This window comes from Phaseolus vulgaris, chromosome 3 (genome assembly GCF_000499845.2).
Source record: "Phaseolus vulgaris cultivar G19833 chromosome 3, P. vulgaris v2.0, whole genome shotgun sequence".
Lineage (NCBI taxonomy): Eukaryota > Viridiplantae > Streptophyta > Magnoliopsida > Fabales > Fabaceae > Phaseolus > Phaseolus vulgaris.
The window spans coordinates 30,835,863-30,858,015 of NC_023757.2; the positions used below are offsets into that span (position 1 = coordinate 30,835,863).

Below are 22,153 nucleotides of genomic sequence, written 5' to 3' on the forward strand. Positions count from 1 at the left end.
CATTAAATTATAGGTTTAATTACTTATTTAATCTGTCTAGTTATATTAAAAATCATTTTCTAGTCTTTACTCATTGTATCGTTTTTAATCTCTTCTAGTTTTCATTGTTTAAAAATTCTTGGAAGATTGAAGGAGATTAAAAAGTATACCATAGATTTAATTTTGTTTGACTATAGAGATCAAACGAATGATTTAAACCAATCTCAACGTGACTATACAACCAAATTTGTTCTTTTGAAATGAGAATGCCACGTTCAGGAGACTTGACTAGTAGATTTTACAAAACTCAAGTTCTTAGCTTCTTGTTAGAAAATTAAATATCATACATGACATGGCAATGTATCAAAATTTGCACCGAGTAAAGCAATTTACAAGCTTCAATCATGATATTGTACTCTATACATGTCCCACACGAAAAACTGATGGGAACAAGATGCTAAAGGGAATCTGAAGCCTAAATCTGTTGAGAAACTTGATTTCATCCCATGCATATTCTACAAAACCGTGAAGTTCCTTCGGCACCAGCTGCATAGTTTAGAGTTGTAAACTGTGCTGACAAGCTACACCCTCCTGCTTCAGAAGCCCCTCTTTTCATGGGACGAGCAAGGGTGCCAACGTGCGATAATTGTACTCCACTTTGAACACCTGGTGTTAAAATTTTAAAAGAAATATTTATTGGGATTTATGGTGACATGCTCAAGCATTGAAAAAACCAATCCAAATTACACCTGTAAGCAGTCATACAAACATGTATAAGCAGGAAACATTTTGCTTACCGTTTCAAGGGTCAGTTTCGGGAACGTTTGGGGTTGGCGTCATGTTCCAACCTATCCATGTTATCACATCTTCTAACAAACTCGTCCAGTGTTTTCTGCTTTGAAGGGCTATCCATGTTTTCAGGTCTTCTAATAAACTGGTCCAGAGTTTTTTGCTTTGAAGGGCTATTCTCTGGCAGACTAGCTGAGACCTCTAAGGCCTTTTCATGACCGTCTAACATCTGTTTCAATAACTTAAATTCAGAATGCATCTTAAAAGCATCAATCCCAACTATAAAACTTACTTGGGTATAAATCTTCTCTAAAGGGTATAAAGATAAATCATAACTCGGACCTCCATATCATTTTACTATACAGAAACTGCATATATAATTAATCTCAATATGATAGAGTTCCTAAAAGAATAGAGATTTACCTGCCCCAAATTTTCCAGTTTGCTTTGTACTACGTCCCTAAGAAGTGAAAAAAAAGTATAATATTATTAACACATCTAAGAAATCAAGTCAGAACCAACCACCAAGCTTAAGATAACAGCAGAAAAGCACAAAACACACCATATGATGTCATCAACCGTGTCATTTGCAAGCAAGTAGTATATATTTACTGAAGACACCTAAAAACAAGAAGTAGAAAGTGAAAGAGTCATCAGAACATCATAGCACCTTGGCTACTAAGAATAAGCCAAGCATGGAAGAATTTTTCTATATGGAGATAATCTCACTTTTTTCCATGGTTTCATGAGTACTATTGATATCTAAACTACCAGAGGGGTTTATTCTTTTTTCATCTCTCTTTGTACTAAACAACACCAATGTTCAAGGATACCTGGCCAATTCTATGAGCACGGTCTTCAGCCTGAATTAGGTCACCCGGAGTCCAAGACAATTCTGCAAAGATTACTGTACTGGCAGCAGTTAAAGTTAACCCAACGCCTCCAGCTTTAATAGATAGCTGCAGACATATGAACAGAAATTCATTTACTCGAATTGAACCGTTACACCAGAATTATAGTCCAAGCCAGCAAAGAGTTCAATAGAGTTAACAGAAAAATAATTACAAGGATGTTTGTAACAAAAATTACCATACCACTGCTGCTTTTATAGACTCTTTTTCCTGAAACTCAGTGACCAATTGTTGCCTGGAAGCAGCAGGCGTACCTCCATCAATCCGGATGCAACCCACTTTTTTCTTCTAGAAATTTTGAACAGTTTCATGAGACTCTACCATTTCATGATGAGATGCATAATATTTTAGTGGACTTACACGAAGGAAGTCATGTATCGAATCAATCATTGGCTGATGGTGTGCAAATATAAGAAACTTGCAACCTGCCTGCAAAAATTAGGAAGCATAACATTACCACTTCCAATGATCAAAAAACCCAAATTAAGAAATATTAAGAAGAAAAAACTGAAGATGCCGTTGTTGTCAATTAATTATACTCATTTGGTTAGGGATGAAGCATGAGATAAATCAATCAACTCAACAATGATCTGTTCACATCTATTCTGGTATACAATTAACGTGTAGTTTGGAAACAATTTTTCATTACAGTGTGACCAGTAGCCTGGTGGCAGGCACAAGAAAGCATCATGATTCATAAACTGCCATTTTCTGCAGCATAATTTTGAGACCCAGAATCAATGATGTAGAAATATAATTTACAGGGAAGCAACCTTAAGTACTGGCGACTGTAATTATCCACTGAAAGTTCTCTATTTTTTTCTCAGAATCTTTATCCCCACTTTACTTTCTAACAGAGAATTGAACACAGGCTACAGCTTGGAGCTTGTCATTATCAAAATTAAGGATATGCAACACAATATTGAATAGTATGAGATTAGATAACAACTAAACATCATATATGCAAGTATACTCGGACAAAGAAAGCAGAAAACAGATCTTATGGATCTTGTTGCATACACCTGCAGCGTTGAAAGTATTAATCTTCCATTGCTACAACAAGGTGAAGGAGAAGAGTACCTCAATGACAGTTCCAACATAATCAAGAACAGATGGAATCTTGGCTTCTGCAGAATCAGTATATATCTGGAATTGAATGAATCAAAATTCTATGTTTAATCACAACCAGTTAAATTTTAAATTGCCCCACATACAGAGTGAGAGCATGCATTGCAGAAAATAAACTATAAACATATGTTCTACATCTAGGAAATAGCAACAATTTTTCAAACAAACAGCACAACCTGAAATTGTGAGCAGAGCTCATTACATTAATACCTTGTTAATTATATTCTTTTGAGTAAACTTGAGTGATTCTGCCTCCTCTTGTGATTTAGCAGCCTTAATTTTGGTTTTTACCATCTCCAACTGCAGGAGAAAAATCAATATTGGTCAGCTTTTTATCCGCAAAAGCAAGTCAAGTAAATTGCTCATAATATGTGCGTTATACAACAAACCGTCTAGCCAAAGGAAGTAAAATTACTTTTTGAATGGAAAATCAATCCTAAAGACAAAGAAGAACAGCAGATGTGTTGAATTACCTCTCGAAATAAAGCATTAATTTCCTTCATGTCCTTGTCAGCCAAGTCTAGGAAGACCTGTGAATCAGTTACCAAACAAATACAATAATCAATTCTAAAGTTCCATAGAAAATGAGTGTGCACAGATTGAAATAAACAGTCAAAAGTGTGCAGAACATAAAATGTTGCAGAGAAGAAATGGTGATAAATATACACACTTGTTGTCTGCGCTTTACAGGAAGTTCAGTAAGAACATCATTTTTAAGCCTGCGAATCAGCACCGTTGCCTTCATCAAGTTGTGTAACTCTTCATGGTTACTTGCACCTTGATAAAGTCCAAAAAATCCCTGGAAGATCCATGTCATAATGGCAGCATTAATGCTCATCCATTAAAACCAAAAGAAAAAGTGGCTAATCAAAAGAATTTTATCAGTAATGAAGAGATGGCTTACACCCTTGCAATACCGGTTACCATAGTCATGAACATTCTTATATACATCAGGATACAGAGCTTCCAGCTAGAGCACAATTTCAATCAGATTATTAAAATGTATACTCCGATATGCCAAACACTAATGAGGTATTAAACCTAAATAGACATTAAAAAAAAGTTACCTGCTTGAATAGTTCAATTGGTCGGGATAAAGCGGGTGTTCCACTAAGCAATAATGCATATTGAGCTTTCTGAAAATTTCACAATAATTTGTTGTCAAAAAAAGCACGAGAATTTGACAGAGGGAACTCTAGCGCAGACAGTCTATACTGCAATTGAAGCTAAAACGAAATTTACATTTTAGTTTCACATATGAAATCAGACTTCCTTTAGGGGAGGAGGGGAACAAGGGTGCAGAGTACTAGACCCTTTGCAGATGCTTCTGTACACCCAATAGACTTATTTTTTCTTGTTCTCCTGTTTAATTATCCATTCAATTCTCTCCCTTTATCTTTTATCTTTTCCTTATATGTTTTCTCTGTCTGTTTAACAAGAAATTTAGATATAGGTATACATGATGTGATTGTCCTTTCAAAATGAGTGAATACCTTTATGACAGGAAGAGAAGCAGTTGTCCTCTTTGCCTGAGCATTTTTCAGAAAATGTGATTCATCAGCAATCACAACCTGAATAAAAATAGTTCATAGCTAAGAGTGTGATTTATCAGCAATAATTGGAGCAATGTTTACCATGTATGCAGGCAAAGAATTATGGTCCCAGACATAAATTCAGGAAAAGCTTTGATTCTAGAAACACAATAATTAAAAAGACGCTGAAACATAAAAATAAATCCTATTTAGCCCCTTGCTCAAATCATTTAACTTTTTTCAAAAAAAATGTTACCAAAAGGACAAGAGACCATAATTGAAACAAAAGAAAAAAAAATGATTTGTATATTCACTATTTTTGGATCAGGATAGAGATGCAATAGCTGCTAGATACTCTGAAAATCTCATGCAACCTCAAACTAATGATAGCATGTAAAACAAATGCCATCATCATTATCAGATAATTGGTTTGAGTGGGATAATGGAAGCCATTTTCATGTAATAATCAATAACTAACAGAATTCCCAGACAAAAGACCCAAAGAAGGGGGAAATAGTAAATATTGTATCTCCTCCACAGTTTTCATCAATCTATATAGCATTTCTGTTGTGCAGAAGAGCACAGAGTAAACACAATACACAGAAAACAATCCAACAAATGGAGACAAAAACAAGTCTCGTATTACCAAGTAGAGAAGAGATGCAAAAGAACACAGTAACTGTCAATTATTGTTGAAGCATCACCTATGGCCGTATGCATATCACCCTTATAAAGGGGACCAGAAAGCAGATACACAGTTAGTTAGAACAGAAAAAGGAAACTAACAGAACAATGATTACAAACACTATACAGTCTACCACTCCACTAGACCATGACCGTACAAGATGCTCTCTCTACCAAGAAAGTGTTCAGTACACAAGCTACAATTTCTATTTAACAACCCATTGTCAAATAACCCACTGCTTAATTGCCTAGTATTACAAACATGAAATACTTAAACAAATTAATGTATTTCAAATTTTCAACACTTTGATTGCGATAATATATAGATGACTTCCTCCATTCATTGTACTTACTCAGCCTTCAAGGAATGGTTAAAATCAAATACTGATATATGGTTAAGATAAGAACATAGAAACCACAGTGAAATTGAGAAAAATTAGATAACATGAAGGTGCTAACCTTAAAGTCACATTTCATAAGCATATTCTGTAGCTTTGGCACTAAATCATATAAGAACATAGAAACCACAGTGAAATTGAGAAAAATTAGATAACATGAAGGTGCTAACCTTAAAGTCACATTTCATAAGCATATTCTGTAGCTTTGGCACTAAATCATATGAGATGATGTTGAATAGTCCATCCAGACGAATGCTGTTTTTGGCACTTGAAGATATGATATTGAAACCTCCTCTATTTGATCCACCACTTTGAGGTAAGACAATCTACTTTATCAGAAGAGAATTCAGGATGCAAAACTAAATTATATACTTTATCAGAATAGAAACCTTAAGCAACCAAAAAACGGATCTTATAGAGTTTTCTACACAAACCAAAGAGAACAAACAAGATAAAGGGATCATGAATAGCATACAAGTATATCTGATGAAGGAATATTCAACCATTGTTGAATCATCTGAAATGAACCAAAACAGGGAGCATAAATTAGCCTTCCAAATGTGTTCTATCAAATGAAAAAAGGCAATTCTTACAGAAGCCCATTGCAAGCGTAATGAAGATGGTGCAATTATGAGAACAGGCCACGACTCCTGAATGCATGAAGCTACAGCAATGGCCTGCAAAATAAAACAAGCAAATCAATTTTGTTAAAAAGAAATGAAGGCAATTTTTGAAATTTTAAGAATGAAACTTGATAAAATCTAAGGCTCTCCACCATCATCATCTGTCTGCTCCCTGCCCCCCTCTTATGTGTTGTTTTGCAGAAAAGTACAGAACAAGGCGAGAAAAAATAACATAATTGTAGAATAGAAACATTTTACTCAAAGCGTAGATTTGCATGGTCTATTACACACCACGTTGGTGCATCTGGCTGGTGTTGTCAACTGACATACCAACTCCCATGTGGCCCATGGCAACAGGCCTCTTTGAGCCAAATTTGTTGGCATATCATCAAAATCCCAGGCAAATCACCTGTTTGTGTAAATTATTTGTCTTATGCAATTAAATGGTAATTATTTTTTCACCTTGCTCCTGTTTCTCCAGTTGATTTTCATCTTTTTATGTTTGTTCTCCATTTTATCCATTTCAAGTCATCTTTTAGAAATTACCAAGAGACTTTGAAGTGCCATTTATTTTTGGCGACACACCTAAGCAGCTCTTGAGCCATTTTCTGATGTCAGGGATGGTGCTTTGAGAAGAAAGGAATAAAAACCACTCCATGGCAAATTCATATTTCACTCATCAAGTACAACCACAACCCAAACAGTTGATAAATTAAGTTTTAGTATATTTTAGTTTTGAAGGTGTATTTTAGCACTCTAGGAATGGATTTCATCATCATTAAATAATTCTCCAAGCGTTACTAAATATTAGCAGGCGTTCAGGTCTACCAACTACCATCCTGTAAACAGTGATTTAGTTTGATTCTGCATAGTTTTAAGTGGATAGCGACCATGGCAGCATATTTTTATGATCATTATCAATTATTTTGTAATGTTATTGTTATCTAATTGCTAGGAGAAATAAGTCTTTATATTGTCTGCTGACCATACTATTTTATTTTTGCATTATGAACTTATTTTTGGTCAATAAGATTATTATATTTTGTGAAATATAAGAGAAGCAATTATTTTACAAGAACCTCTATCAGAAATCTGATGTATTTGCATTTCTGAAAATAAGCAACAAGTATAAGAGAAAACGCAACAGAAGAAGGCCCTCCCAAGTCAGAGTACACACTCTAGACCTGCACCACACTACAACAATAAACTTCCACACCCCTACATCCTTCTTCTCCCAAGTAATAGATTCGGTATCAATTTCTCTCTCCATAACTAACTCTCCCTTACCTGCCTGGATGATTCTATATGGGCCATAAACATTAAGAGACTTCCCCCATAGAGGTTGGGAACCTATCATATTTTGATTATGATGAATGAAATTCCACTATGAAACATGAAATTAAACTTTCATCATTGGAAATGACTTTGGTTTTACTGAGTGATTTTCTATAACGCATTTTTGGGATGTCCATATTAGATCATGTGACCATTAGCAAGGGTAAAAATTCAGGAAGTACTATCTATAGAAAGATCCACCAGTGTATCAACAAAGCGATCAACAAGGTGAAGTTGCTCCAAGTGAGATAAGATATGGTTGACATGCATTAATAGAGGATAGATGAAATTGTTCCTATGGGAATTGTCAACTGAGGGTTATCAATGAGACAACCAACTCCCTTTCAACTCTCACATGTATGATCCTTCTTGAATTTGGACTAGGTCTAACTCAACACCAAAAACTAGTTTATGAGAGAGGATTGAAAGCCTTTATAAGCTCTATTTTAACCCTATGTATAGTAAATGTTAGACCTCAACAATTATTATTTATTTAATTTGTTGAGTTCCAACTTTTCCCATTGAGTTCCAACTTAACAATTAACAACCAAAGAAAAGATTGTAACTCTGACATATTGCACAACCCCAAGTTACAACAAATGAATGCTACTCACTTCTACATCAGTGCTACTGTGACTGTAATGTTGTTTATGTGTACTGTTGTTACTTAAGTTAGACATATTACTGAATCATTAAGGATGATTTCTATCGTGAGTCAATTAACATCCAAGACACAGATGCAATTTTTTTATTTACAGAAGAAAAATAATTAACCAAATTTATGACACCACAATAGATATTAGAAAAGCAGAAATCCTGCCAACGTTTTATTTCCACCACAAAAAATTGTTTGTTTGTTTTAAAGAAGCAAAACACTGCTATACAACATGATGCACAGTACAAGTATGGAAATAATTTAATTTTAGACAGTGAATTACTTGCAATGTTTTGCCTAGTCCCATTTCATCTGCTAAGAGAACACGTCCCCCATGCTGCAATATAAACCTGAAAACAAATAATAACTAATAACTAAAATGAATGCATGAGAGGAAAAAACAAACAGACAAGGAAAATAAAAGACAATAACTGATTCATATTAAAGAGAATGGTGAGAGAGGAAAAAGTGATCAGGTCACTATATACCTAACACCTTCTCGCTGAAATGGCAGTAGCTTTGATTCAATATAACTAGGGATCTTGTAGTATCGATCTTTCAGTAAAGCAGCAAAAAATAGCAACTTCAGAAATTTTCACAAAAAAGAAAGCACAAATGTAGACCTAAAGCCTTGTAACCAAGAAAAGTGAGAACAAATTGATAATGAAAGTATTCAGTATATACCTTGAAGATCTGGAACTGCAGAAGCTGCAGCAATGGCACGTTGCACTAAGGGATCCAAGTTTTCAACCTATAAAATTATCTAAATAAGTGAAGAAGACTAAAAGATACAGAAATGAAGTTAAGAAACAAAATAATGTCAAAAAAACCACAAACTTAAACATAAAAATCGATATACAAGCTTACTCTAGGATAACATGTTTTTCTCACTCAATGAATAAAAATTTACAGAATCAGTGATCCAAGATCCAACCTTTGATTGTCCTAGTCCTATTATCCACATACGATGCTTTACTTTTTCAATAATCTGTCTTTCCATTATTAAAACATCCAAGGGTAAATAAAAAAGGGTTAAAGTTGTAATTGGCAAGAGACAAAAGGGGGGGAAATGCCTTGAAACAAATATAAATTAAAACAAAAAAGGAAACTCAAAAATCATAGTAGAATTCAGTACAAACATGTACATCAAGGATTTCCTCTAATCTACACAGAAAAGATTTGAAACTCGTGCAACGGTTTCTCTCCAAACAAAATAATTCAGAAGAACCACATAAAACAACCAATTAGTTAACAAAAGGAACGAGGAAGCTCCAAAAAAAGACCACTCACTACCTTATACGCAAACCGCCAGTACAATTATCAAAGATAAAAAAGATCTTCAAAAGATTTCTCTCAGACTTGCTCATCTAATAACCACACTCAATTATTAAGTGGGTGCAAAATTTAAATAGATATCCTCATGATCTGGACAAAGCCTAAAATTTAAATTTAAAAGTTAAACAAATTACCAAAAAAATAAGAAAAAAGGGAGGATTTTTCTGTGATAATCAGAAGAGGGACACAAACACGCAAGCCCTCCCTCACAAATGAAGACACTGGTATCAGTCTTACTATTGATCCAAGATTCACACTCAAGGTAACAAAATTATTATGAAAAGAAAATTTGTGTATGTCAAGGTTGTTTCTCTTATGATGGTAAATAGTAGCATACTAACATCAATTTCCTAACTATAAAGAAAAGGGAATGATGAGGAAGCAGCCGTTACCTGAATATTATAACCTGATACTTCTCCAAGAAACTTCTCTGCTTCTGACAAAGAAGATAGTGGGAATACCCATAACCTGCAAGCTCAAAGTTTATATGGCTAATGCAACAAAGTAGCCAATCCAGAAAACTAACACATGCTCACACTGGTGTGCAGCGCACAAACACACAAATTGGATGAAGGGTGGAGAAACATACCGTTCTTTTGCATTCCAAGAAGAATTAGGGATTTTTCGAAAAGTAGCTACTACTACCTGGTGCAAAACAAATTCCAAAGTATGAGCCAGAGCTCTACACTTACACATGTATATGGTCAAACAAAGACAAAGCCTTGTTTGTGAAGGATTCAGAATTGAATAATAAAATCAATACTCTGCTAGTGATTTAGTCAATAAAACCTGGTCATATTGAAACTTTGCTGCAATATTTCCACTGGAATGAAGAAAAAATTTGACAGAAAACTTTATCAGTCCTTTCTTGGAATGTTCGTCTGCAACACACAAAGCTGGATAAATAAAACAAACACCAGCAAATCACCATCACCATAGAAAATTAAACTTTCAAAGACCATTGGGCATAATGGTGCAAAAGAGAGAAAGGGTGAATAAGAAAATGGTGCAAAAGACAGTAAGCACACCGTTGTTTGTCCTTGATTTCAATGACGTGGGCAATGCTCTTGCTCCTTGAGACGAAGCACCAACCTGGATGGAAGCAATAAAACTAAAACACAAAGCGATGTTCCTACCCAAAATGTCATATATACTTCATGATTTCATAATTCATAATACTGTCAAACAGCTTGTGCTTGTTCCTCTAAGTTGCTTCATTTTAAATGAGACATAACATAGGCATGAGAATATTTAACATCGAAACGACTAAGTTAACCTTATAAACGACATAAAAAAGAAAACAAAGAGAAGTGCCCATGGCACTCAAAGTAACGGGAATGAGAAAAGATAATAACTTTACAGTTTGGGTACGCAAATTGGGAAGGGGTTTTGGTGGGAAATGATTCGTTGTTGTAGTTGCAGAATTGTAATGTTGGTGCGGAGAAGATTGAGGAGGAGGGTTGCGTAGTTGAGCAATCTTCTGGAAAGCGTCTCTTTCAAGGGAATCGAGGTCCTCTGCACTCAAATCCCAGTCCTCCACATCCATGGATGCTGTAACTACGCTATGCTTCCTCTCTCTCTCTCCCTCTCTAATCAAGCCAATTCCTCTCAAAATTCAAAACCCGCGCTGTTTTCTTTCCTTCTCAAACATGAAAACTTTTCTTCCCTTTTTTTGACCAGGGTCCTTTACTTGGTCTCAAGATTAAAATAAAAATCCAATAAAATTACATAATAAAAATAAAATATGTAACAAATATTCATAATCAAAATCTGGTATAATTAAAAATCAAGAAAATAAACTTTAAAATCAAAATTATATATTTTTGTAAAATATGGAAACCAAAAATGTAATTAAGTCTTGATTTTTAATAATTTAAATGTAAAATTACTAACTTTATACAAACTAAAGTTTTTCAATGATTAATTGTTTGAATGAATTGTGATTAACTAAATTTAAGTATACTTTTTTTAGGTGTATATGCATGCATATTATATATATTTTTGAAAAAAAATAGAAAAATGTAAATATAATTAATTAGATGATAAAGAAAGAAAGAATCTCTGACAAATACTTGAAGGAGATAAACATAATAAATTCAAATAGAAGCTGACATTAATAATACTTTCAGAAAATATACGTCTATGTATTTATATTCTTATTATATTAAAATATATACAATTTTATAATTTTTACAATTTTTATTTTGATTAATTAATTAAAAATAATTTAATTTAAATATATATATATATAATTCTATAAAAATATTATTAAAAAAATTATATTCCATTATTTTAAAAAGATTAATTATTTTTAAATACAAAAAAAATTCAACTATTCATTTTATTAAATAAATAAATAAAAATTATTAAAAAAAAATCCAATTAAAAATATAATATTAGAAGAAGTTTTTAAATAATATATAATAGTATAGATGATTAGATAGGATGTCTATAAAACTATGAACTATGTAAAATATTAAAGATAACTTTTTAAATATTATATAATATTAATTATATTATTATTTAAGTTTGAAAATATAATATTCTAAAAATGAAATGGAAATATTAATATATTTATTTGACTAATGTCTAAATATATATTCATTTATTAGTTGCAGTATTTTTTTTCATGGGAGGTAAATGTTTTAAAAATCTTGAACTATCTTTAAAATCATTTAAAAATGAATTTATTATTGTATAAAAATAAAACATTGTTTATATAAAATGAACTATTAAATAAATTTAAATATGTAGTTTTTTTAATTTTTAAGTGTATATATTTGAGAAAAAGATATGAAAAATAACAAATTAAAGTAACAGCACAATGAAAGTTGTAGTAAATAAGCTTTAAGAAATATTCAAAGAAATAAGAATAGTATTAAAGATATCCTCTCATTAATGATATAATTAAATAAGATGTTAACTTTTAACATATGTAATAAAGTCCAATTAGTCACAAAGCACCATAATTATAAAAAAAGTTAAAGTCACAGTGAATGTAACTTACAAGATAATTAAATAATCCTTCTAATACATGCATGATGTTAACTTGGTATTATACCCTAAGAAAAAACATTTTAATTAAATTTTGAAAAAAAAAATTATATAAATTCAACACACACTACCATCTATTTTGTAGATAAATTGTGTTTGATTCTCATTTTGTGTGAAAATTCTTGAAGATTCAGAGTAATAGCGCGAAAACAAGCATAAAATATAAAATATTGACCGAAAGTGCAGGTTTGAACAGTAGTTCAAACTGTCGTCAGTTTTTAATGCTCAATTAAACAGCAATTACCGGTATCTTATAAAACAAATTTTAAGATATGTAAAAATAGAATTTTCCATAAACTAATTTTTAATAAAATTATCCTATATTAATATTTTTGCTACATTGAAAATATGTGCACAAATTGAAAACTTTACCCTATACATGGATTGATTATCTTCACTGTGATATAAACTTGAGTTAATCATAGCTTAAATAAATAATTAAACTTATATGTTTTTAACAAACAAATAAAGTAAATAGGAAAAAAAGAATAAGAATTAAGTCTAACATGAGATTAGAAGAAAAGAAAACAGTTGGTGAAAGAATCTGATGGTAGTTCCCACCATTTTCCTAATCTCAGTTTCCTTTTTTTCATTGTTGAATTTCTAGGGTTACCGTTGGAACTGGACACGTCCGTACGGGGCTCTCTCCTCCTCCTCCTCCGCCATGAACTCCCGGCAACCCTCTCTGTCGAACTGCGACATCTGCGGCGCCACACAAACCCTGTCTCTCAACATCCACAACATCCGCCACCGCGCTCACACCCGCCACTACTGCACCAACTGTGTTCTCAAGCAGCACCCTGGCCTCTTCTGCCCGCTCTGCTTCGACCTTCACGAAGATTCTCTCCTCGCTCCGCACCACCGCCTCATGTGCGTCCGCTGCCCCTCCGTCGCCCACCGATCCTGTGTCTTCCCCTCCAATACCGCTGTTGACTCCACGCCACCTTTCTTCTGCCCTATATGTCTCGACGCCAACTTCAACTTCTTCAGCCCTCCGGACCGCAAGACTGGAGCAGTAGATGTCCAGTCCGCCAAGGTCCTCGTCGCCGCTGCGCGGATCGCGGCCCTCTCCATGAGCAAGGCTGCAGCTGCGGCGCGCTTCGACGCGGAGCGCCGCGCCAGAGAGGCAGCTGTGGCCAGGAAGAGGGCCAAGGAGGCGCTGGAGCATCTGGCGGAGATCCTCGCCCGGGAGCAGGACGAAGAGCTGAACGGGGATGTTTCCGCTGGCGGTCGGCGGCGCGGCGCGTAATAGTGTACTTCTTCGTCCAATCCATTGCCATTAAACATTGCAATAAGATTTGGAATGATGAATTGGTTGTTGTTGGTGTTGTGGAATTCATTGTTGTGGGTTTTTTGGGTAGGGTTAGTTTGTGGGACGGCTGGTTGCATTATTGGAACATTGAAATATCAAGCACTGTTACTTTTCTTTTGCCAAATTCAAATGCAGAAGTTGCATGCCATGTTGTGATACTTATGATAATATGTTGCACCTATTTATCATTTCAAAAGTGAAATTATATGGTGAAAAATTGGATGTTAGCCTTATCTGCTTCACAAGTAATTGTGTGTCAGGTTACCTCCATTTTGTGGACATGTTGTAGTAGTAGATAATATTTCCAGCATAGTTACTCTTTGCCTTGAATTCTGGCTGAATAGAAGAGATCATCTTTCTTGTACCTGGTCTCAATTGGATTCAAAATTTCCATGTTTTTTCTTTTTCCTCTTTTTTGGGTCATGGTTTAGTTGGTAGCACATAAATAAACAAGAAAAGAATGTTGGTTGCGCAGCTATTGTCATTTACGATTTTGCAATAATCTGTCCGGTAGCTTTCTGTACGTAATGGACGCCGATGTACTTTATATAGAGACTGAAATGATAACCTAGAAGTGCTGTTCACAGTTTCCTTCATAAGTGACTTTAATCCTACTTCCAGAGTCCCTGTGGGAATGGGATCACTGAAAGAAGCACAACAGGTTTCTCAACATAATAAGATCAATCTAAATCAGAGGGAGTGATTGTGAGAGTGATCAAGAGAGGATATATAAATGCTTAACATATTTCCTCCCTTCATTCAAAACATGAGTCAGTGAACTTGGGATATTGCCTTTTGAAAGGCCATGTATACAGAATTGTTTACCACCATATTGTTTTCTTTTATAGTAGCTACTGTAGTTGAAAAGAGATCCCACTGTTCAAGGCTTTTTATAAACCACACACTAAAATTGCAATTGGATCCTAAATCCCACTATGCTTAGCTGCCCCAACAAGGTATGCACGAACTCCTTGACCATTCTTGGGTGATAACTCCAATGCCAACACCACTGCTTAAGTTGCCTATTTATAGTTGAGAGGCCATGTGCTTTATGTTTAATAGAAAGAATCTGGAGAGAACAACACCACATAAACTAGTTGGTGTAGTTGAAGAGCCCAGGGCCTTATAAACCCCACACTAACATGCTATTGATATTTAGATCTTAACACTCCACCACACTCTCTACCCTTGGTACCCGTGCGCGCTAGCTGTGTAGTAAGCCTTTGACTAGTTTTGGGTGGACACTGAAATCTAAACACTATCAAATTAAGTGTCTAATGTTGTCTTAAATCATATGCTAACCCAAAGAAACCTTGAAAATTATCATTATAGTCACATCAAATGCAGTAGTAGCACATAGTACATATAAACTCTGCCTCTTTACTTCCACTCTAACAACTATATCTATTAACAAAAAAATTGCCACACGTACTTTGCCTCTTTACTTCTAATTAAGCCATTAATGCTGTTAACGAATTATCCAAGCATAGCTGGCATTTGCCATAAAAGCATAACAAATCATTCATTAAGAACAAGAAACTAAATTTGTTTACTGTTATATTTCATTTCTTTTAATTTTCTTCTGTTGAAATGGGAAATTTTATTGTTATAGATCAAAATACAGGGTATGATTTTGAATGTTACATTTAGATTATTTATCATTATAATATGCTAGTTATTGGATGTGATTTCACAATATGCCCAGCATTTGCCAAAAAAACATTAAGAACTTAAGCTAAAATTTCAAAACATTCATTTGATGTTTTAGTTCATTTCTTTTAATTTTCTTTTGTTGAAGTGTGGCATATTTTATTATTATAGATCAAACTAGTGGGTATGATTTTTTAATATTATTTTATTAGAAATGTTTATCATTCCTAGCGACTAACTGTTTAAATTGTTAAATACATAAATTGATTGAGGATTTGTAATGCATTTTTCTCTATAATTTCTCTCCTTAATCTGTTCGTGGATGGTGTTAATACTTAATCTGTTCTTCCAGATGAGAAATTCACTATGTAAAACAAATAACATATGTGAGAGAAACTTACATCTCAGAAGGTAGATACATTACAACCCTTGTCTTTTCAATTTCCTTTTTTCTAGTAAAACGTTTATTTTTCCTTTATACTTGATTAAGCCCTGCATTTTTATATCTGTCATTAGTTATGCCATTTAGACTTCAGAGGGATTTTATCACTTTACATCATTTGCTCTAATTAATGTACTTGTACCTGCCAAAAATGGAAGTTGTGTTGTATGTCTTATGCCTAAGTCCTATTCCACAGCTTCAACATGATAAATTGTGTTAAATTTTGGCTAACAAAAGTCAGGACAAGACATATTTCGGAATATCAGTAGTTATATGATTATGTTTAGCAAAAAACTTGTCGATTTGCAATAGTTACAGCAAATTATGCTGCATGTTATTGAAGTGGTAGAGGAGACCTGTAGAAAGGGACATGAAGTTGGTTGGGATCTTTAGGCACTGTCTCTCAGTCAACTGTTATATGTATTACAATTCAATTAAACTCAACAGAATCACAAACGAGGTTCTTCGTTTTTATCTATTTTTCTTGTTAATCCGAATTTGTTGCTTTTTTTAAACAAAAATCATTAAGATTGAAGAGATAGGTACATTATACATATACTATAGGGTAAAAAGAATCCTTAAATATATTATGTAAAAAAAGGAAGAAGTATGAACAAGTAACATGCAACATGACGAATGTCTAATAATATCCATTAGCAGAACTCCACAAAGAAGCTATATATGAACTACACAATCCCCGGAATGGATTCAAGAGTCAACCAATGACCAGTAAAGATTCCCACATTTCTTTCTGACCCAATTCACTAGACAACTGCAAATTGAGAACTGCACACAGGAACTACTAGTGCCAAATCCTCTAAAGTTAACACGTGGACACTGCTGGAATTGTGCAAATTGTTTCCATTAAAAGTTCTTTGTTACTCATAATCCTCCTTGCCTATCCGGTACTTGAAAATTATTTGTCCTAATGTTCAATGTCTAGGAAGATTCAATAAATAGACACTTTGCATATCTTTTGGCATTTGATTTACTCTAACATAATTTTTTCATGTACTTGGCAGCAACACTTGGCATCTGTTGCACAGTGTCCTAAAAAATGATGGGTTCACGAACCTTTTGCATAAATGACTTTGTTCCAGTAGAAATTCCCCTATTTTTTTCTCTCTGGTACCTTTTTCCTGTTGCATCTTTGTGCTCTGGAGGAGCCTTGGCTTAGTATTTACTAAATAAACCACGAGTTTGGTGACAGAAAGGATGGATCTATTGGAGGAAAAACTTGAATGGAACGAAGCCAGAATTGAGAGCAGAATTTGTTCGTGCATGGATAACAAATTGGGGCTCATGCAGGACAAAATAGAAAGGTTGGAGGTCAACTGGAAAAAAGAGGCTTCTAAATTTAATGAAGAAGGTATTGGGACAAAGTTCGAACATGAGAATTTCAACCAGACGGGGAAGTTCTACAAGAATAGATTAGAGTCAGATTATGATCAGCATGGCTTGGATGAGTGTGTGATGGTGGTTAAGAAAGCAGATCTGTGAGCCTTAGATGGAGAAAGACACTGTGAGATGAAACTTTGATTTGCAAAGTACAAGTGAAGATGTGGATTAAGTTGGCCAAGTTGAGTTTGAAGAATAAAACCATAACTGGGCAACATTTAAAAGAGACTCCTTTGCAAGGTTTGTTGGAAAGGTTGAAAATCCATATGAAGATGCCATAGAAGCTTTTCAATTTGTGTCCTTCCAATATTGTAGATTTAGAGAGGAGGAAACAAACCACTTTCAATCACATTAAGAAAAATATTACATACAAAGATTTGTGAGAATTGTTGTTAAGAGTGGATAAATATTGTAAAATCGATGAGTTGTTTGTTGAATTACAATTGATTGTTTATGTTAATATTGGCTGGTAGCAGAATATATATAACCTTAGTAATGCTATTACATTTTATTCTTTTGTTCCGAGAGTGTATGTTTTTAGTGCTTTTCATTTTCATTGTTTATACATGAATATAAAAAGAGTAGTATTCATAACAAAACAAAGGAGAAATGCACAGATATTTTAACCAACTAAGTCAAATTGACTAGCTCAAATCACTTCAGTTTATTGCATAATTTATTTTGCTGAGACAAACTTCCCAAACTCAGCATTTTATCATTATTCTTAGTTGGTTTCTGTGTCTCAATCTACCCCAATTCTTTTCCTATGGCTCAGAATAAACTCATAGACATCCTTTTCATCAGAAACAAATTTGGAAACACTTTCTTTCACCAAACATCTGTTTGCCCAAGCAGTGAGTTTTGGGCAGTCCAGCTTGAAGTTGCCAATTTTCTCATAAGAAGAGAACCATTTGTAAAAGGGAATCAAAGCAATATCAACAAACCCAAATGTGTCACCTCCAAAATATGGCATGTCCCCAAGAGCCTCCTCCAATTGCTTCAAATTCTCTACTAACTCCTTCTTCTCTGCCTCATGTTCTCCTATCTTCCCAGTCCATATCCTCTTTGCAACTTCATGCACCTGCATATCACATGTTTGAGCATATATATCCCAACTCAGATTAATATAAGAGCTCTCTTTTGTTCAAGCTTAATGGAGCAAACTACTCTCAAACTCAAATTGTTGTTAAAGTTGATTAAAAATAGTATTGTAATATTGCACACCAAAATCCTGAAGTGGTATGTTATTATCAAAATTAAGAAATCAATAACCAAAACAAAAGTTGGTAAAATGGGGACCAAATATCTCACGAATATTTTTTTTTTTTTTTTCCATCAGTTTAGATCCAAGGAATCCCTGTAGTTTGCAACTATGGAACTAATCTCTGAAAAGTTAGAGTATGTTCAGAAAGACAACTCTCTTATCAATAGATTTGTTTTCATGGTCAGAAATCAAATTTCTATCATATCTTAATGTTGTGTTTGTATTTGCATATTTACTGTGTCGCGAGGGAAACGCGAGTTCTGAAACACGTTTGTTTCCACTCAAACTACGAAGATGTAGAAACGTCAATTTGCGGGAGAAAAAAAAAATGCACTCATTCGTTATGTAAAGAAAACTAATGAAAGTCAGAAAGAATTTACATATAACTTATTACAAAGTGAAAACTACCCATAATTATTTCATTATACACATATAAAGTAATTAATTATATAATAAATTAATTTTTTAATAATAATTAAAATAAAATTATAAATAATAATATTAATAATAACAAAAATGATAATTTTTAATTTTACTTTTTTATTTTATGGAAAATGATTTTTATATGTATCTATAATAAAAATAAAAATATTAAATATTTAATAATATTACTAATAAAATAAATAGTAATAACTAATAATAATAACAATAATATTCTTATAATATGAAAAAATAAGTATAAATATTTATAATAAAAGTATAATTTATTTAATAATAATAAATTATAAAAAATTAAACATAAAAACAAGATTATTATTTAATTATAATATAAAATTATTTTTTCTACATCAAAATTTATCCGAAGTCGAAACAAAATATTTTAAAATTGATTACATTCCTAAATTTACAAGTTTTCATGTTCCCTTTAGTAATTCTGTTTTTTTTTTAAATAATTATTCAATGATATTTGAAATAATTTATAAAATTTTAATTAATTTAAATTTACACAAAATACTTTATACTTTACTATTTAAATATTTTTAAATACAAAAATAAATTTATAAATTTATATTTTATACATTTTTTTTAAAAAAATAAAAAATTATTTATAATCATCATATAATTCACAAACTTTAATAAATATTTTTTACAAATTCATTCTAACTTATCTCAATCAAAATAATTTTACTTTCTAGATATTTTTTCTCTCAAATTCTCACATGTTTATTTTTTCTCTCAAATTCTCACATGTTTACTTTCACAAATCCTTCAACATGTGAGAGGTGCTTGTGACCTGTGAGATACTTAGGGTCAAATTGAAGAATAATGGTGTCCTGAAACTGTGTTGACTGATGACTTGAAAGAACAAGAAATAAAATGGAAAAAATTATGAATATAAGAAATGATGTGACAGATAAAGAAAAAAAAAGGTGTGAAAGAGTGTTGTAACATGAAACTCCACATATGATGTACATGATTCCTCAAGAACAAAGATTGATGTTACCTTATTATCAACAAAATTAGCCCAGAACCTGGCTTGAGCTCTCTGGTAGGGATCAGTGGGCAAAAGTGGAGCTCTATCCCTCCAAATCTCATCAATGTACTCAACAATTATGAGAGATTCAGAGATTGGCTTGCCATTGTGGATAAGAACAGGAACTTTCTTATGAACAGGGTTCATTTGCAGAAGCAGAGCACTTTTTGTGTTCACCAAATCCTCTACCTTGTTCTCAAACTCAACCCCTTTCTCTGTCAATGCAATCTTCACTCTTACACAGAACATACTCAGATTGAAATCCAACAACACAACCTCATCTCCCATTGTCAAACACAATTCTCAACAAAAACACTAATTCACAACATTCAGATCCTGTTTACAGCTTTGAATTTATAGGCAATAACATTCAATTCAACTTACTTTTCTCTTCATAAATTAATATTTTTAAGAAAGCAATTATTGTCATTTAATACATATTAAATGTTTTATATCAATAATTAATAACTATTTTAAAATAACTTGTAACTTAACATATTTTTACTGGCATATTAAATTATTTGTAAGTAGGGGCCACTTTAAAAAATAAAACTTTTGAAGACCAAAATTAACACACCAAAATAGATGATTAAAACATACTTTAATCCAATAATTAAAAATACATTCATCACGTAAAGTAAAAATTAATATACTACAACAATCTTATTTGTATGATTATAGAATTGATGTAAAGTAAATATTAATATTTAATATGTTATTATGGAGTAAAAACTGTATATTACATTATAGTCCTTTAAATTTTAGAAGCATTTAATATTAATTGGGAATTAACATTTTCGGATTTTTTTTAGAAAAACTTATTCAGGAAATGAAAAATTTAATTTAAATATAATTAATTTGGTCAAATTCATAAAATTAATGTTATAAATAAAAATATATATTTTCACTCTGATTCTTTATATATTTGGATATACTTAATATAAATTTTATAAATATCTTCAAACATCTATTAAGAGGATTTATTAATTAAATGCACATTTTACGTTTAATATAATTAATTTTTCAAATATTTACTTCTAATGTGGAAAAGAAGTAAATGCAATCATCATTTTTAAAAAAATTAAACATTTTTATATTAGAAGATAATACTATTTATATAAACAGATATTTGGTTATTAAAAGATTAAATTATAATATGAGTTATTATGTGAGCAGATAGATAATAGAGCCAATATTAAAAATAAGTTAATTGTGTTAATTTTTGTTATTAGTGTATGAAATTAGTAAGTGTTCTTAAATTTATATGACAATTAAAAATCCAAATTAGTAAGGGCCCTTCATGAAAGAATTAAGCATCCAAATCAAATTATGGTATGAAAATATTTTAAGTGAATTCACTTTATTGTTTAAATAGGTTGTATATTTTAATTTTGAGTGTCTCACTTATATATTTGAACATTCTAAGAAACTTTTTTTAGTGATAGAATTGTTAATAAACACATAACTTAATTTTATGGACTCTATAATTAAATGTATATCTAATTTAAAAAACAGAAATTAATTTGAAACAAAAGCACTGCTTGGGTTTTGTAATGATGCAATTAATCTACTACGGGATTATTCCACCTAATTAATTTTTGTTTAAGTTTAAAATCTGGACATAAGTGCAGTATTATAGCAAGTGGGCACCAATTGCATATTTTAGTGAAAAATTATATGGGGCAATCCTCAATTACCCTACCATGACAAAGATTTTTATGTACTTGTCAAGGTTCTACATACTCGGGAACATTATTTGGTTTTAAGAAAAATTGTTATTCATAGTGATTATGAGTTACTGAAATATCTTAAGGGTTGACATAAATTGAACAAAAGACATGCAAAGTGGATGAAATTTCTAAAGCAATTTCTACATGTTACCAAATACAAGAAGGGCAATACAAATGTTGTGGCAGATGCTTTATCTCGAAGACATGCCCTCTTTTCTAAATTTGGAGCCCAAATTCTTGGATTTGAAAACATACTTGAGCTTTATGAGAATGATCAGGATTTTGCATCCACCTTTGTTAGTTGGAAACATAGAGCACAAGGAGGATTTTATGTTTCTTAGGGGTATTTGTTTAAAGATGGGAAACTTTGTATACCTCAAGGAACACACAAAAAACTCCTTGTTAAAGAGTCACATGAAGGAGGTCTCGTGAGTAATTTCGGAATTGATAAAACTCTTGA

General features: G+C 32.4%; 3 protein-coding genes across 9 annotated transcripts; 1 reads left to right on the forward strand and 2 right to left on the reverse strand.

Annotated features, from left to right (window-relative positions):
• Window positions 1–275: 275 nt before the first annotated feature.
• Window positions 276–11,054, reverse strand: LOC137807094 (uncharacterized). 7 transcript variants are annotated; one of them, XR_011080469.1, is made up of 25 exons: window positions 10,730–11,047; window positions 10,398–10,461; window positions 10,159–10,250; window positions 9,959–10,014; window positions 9,762–9,837; window positions 8,719–8,785; window positions 8,523–8,589; window positions 8,318–8,384; window positions 6,015–6,098; window positions 5,897–5,938; window positions 5,592–5,747; window positions 4,301–4,378; window positions 3,875–3,943; window positions 3,712–3,777; window positions 3,478–3,606; window positions 3,281–3,337; window positions 3,018–3,107; window positions 2,760–2,825; window positions 2,040–2,108; window positions 1,863–1,957; window positions 1,602–1,727; window positions 1,331–1,389; window positions 1,192–1,228; window positions 777–997; window positions 276–645 (listed from the first exon to the last, which is right to left on the reverse strand). XR_011080469.1 is itself a non-coding variant. In XM_068607547.1 (25 exons), exons 1-24 carry the CDS (start codon window positions 10,913–10,915, stop codon window positions 788–790), a joined length of 2,118 nt encoding a protein of 705 aa, XP_068463648.1. In that variant the 5' UTR covers window positions 10,916–11,054; the 3' UTR covers window positions 276–645; window positions 777–787. The 7 variants fall into 7 exon arrangements, 4 of the variants coding, with proteins under 4 accessions (XP_068463648.1, XP_068463645.1, XP_068463649.1 ...); XR_011080468.1 differs by having other exon boundaries at window positions 1,858–1,967; window positions 10,730–11,040; XR_011080467.1 differs by having other exon boundaries at window positions 1,858–1,967; window positions 10,159–10,265; window positions 10,730–11,040.
• A 1,898-nt stretch (window positions 11,055–12,952) lies between these two features.
• LOC137807096 (uncharacterized) lies at window positions 12,953–13,962 on the forward strand. The gene has a single exon (XM_068607550.1). The coding sequence runs from the start codon at window positions 13,088–13,090 to the stop codon at window positions 13,670–13,672; it is 585 nt and encodes a 194-aa protein (XP_068463651.1). The 5' UTR covers window positions 12,953–13,087; the 3' UTR covers window positions 13,673–13,962.
• A 3,903-nt stretch (window positions 13,963–17,865) lies between these two features.
• Window positions 17,866–20,265, reverse strand: LOC137805865 (glutathione S-transferase U25-like). The gene is made up of 2 exons (XM_068605764.1): window positions 19,934–20,265; window positions 17,866–18,306 (listed from the first exon to the last, which is right to left on the reverse strand). The coding sequence occupies exons 1-2, from the start codon at window positions 20,249–20,251 to the stop codon at window positions 17,968–17,970; spliced, it is 657 nt and encodes a 218-aa protein (XP_068461865.1). The 5' UTR covers window positions 20,252–20,265; the 3' UTR covers window positions 17,866–17,967.
• Window positions 20,266–22,153: the final 1,888 nt, after the last annotated feature.

Excerpts from the sequence above, each read along its gene's own strand:
- LOC137807094 (XM_068607544.1), bottom strand. The coding sequence starts at position 10,915 with ATGGATGTGGAGGACTGGGATTTGAGTGCAGAGGACCTCGATTCCCTT. Across the intron at positions 2,109-2,759 it reads ATGTTGGAACTGTCATTGAG|GCAGGTTGCAAGTTTCTTAT; the intron begins GTACTCTTCTCC and ends TAATTTTTGCAG. Across the intron at positions 1,229-1,330 it reads ACGGTTGATGACATCATATG|GGACGTAGTACAAAGCAAAC; the intron begins GTGTGTTTTGTG and ends TTCACTTCTTAG.
- LOC137807096 (XM_068607550.1), top strand. The coding sequence starts at position 13,088 with ATGAACTCCCGGCAACCCTCTCTGTCGAACTGCGACATCTGCGGCGCC.
- LOC137805865 (XM_068605764.1), bottom strand. The coding sequence starts at position 20,251 with ATGGGAGATGAGGTTGTGTTGTTGGATTTCAATCTGAGTATGTTCTGT. Across the intron at positions 18,307-19,933 it reads CTAATTTTGTTGATAATAAG|GTGCATGAAGTTGCAAAGAG; the intron begins GTAACATCAATC and ends TGTGATATGCAG.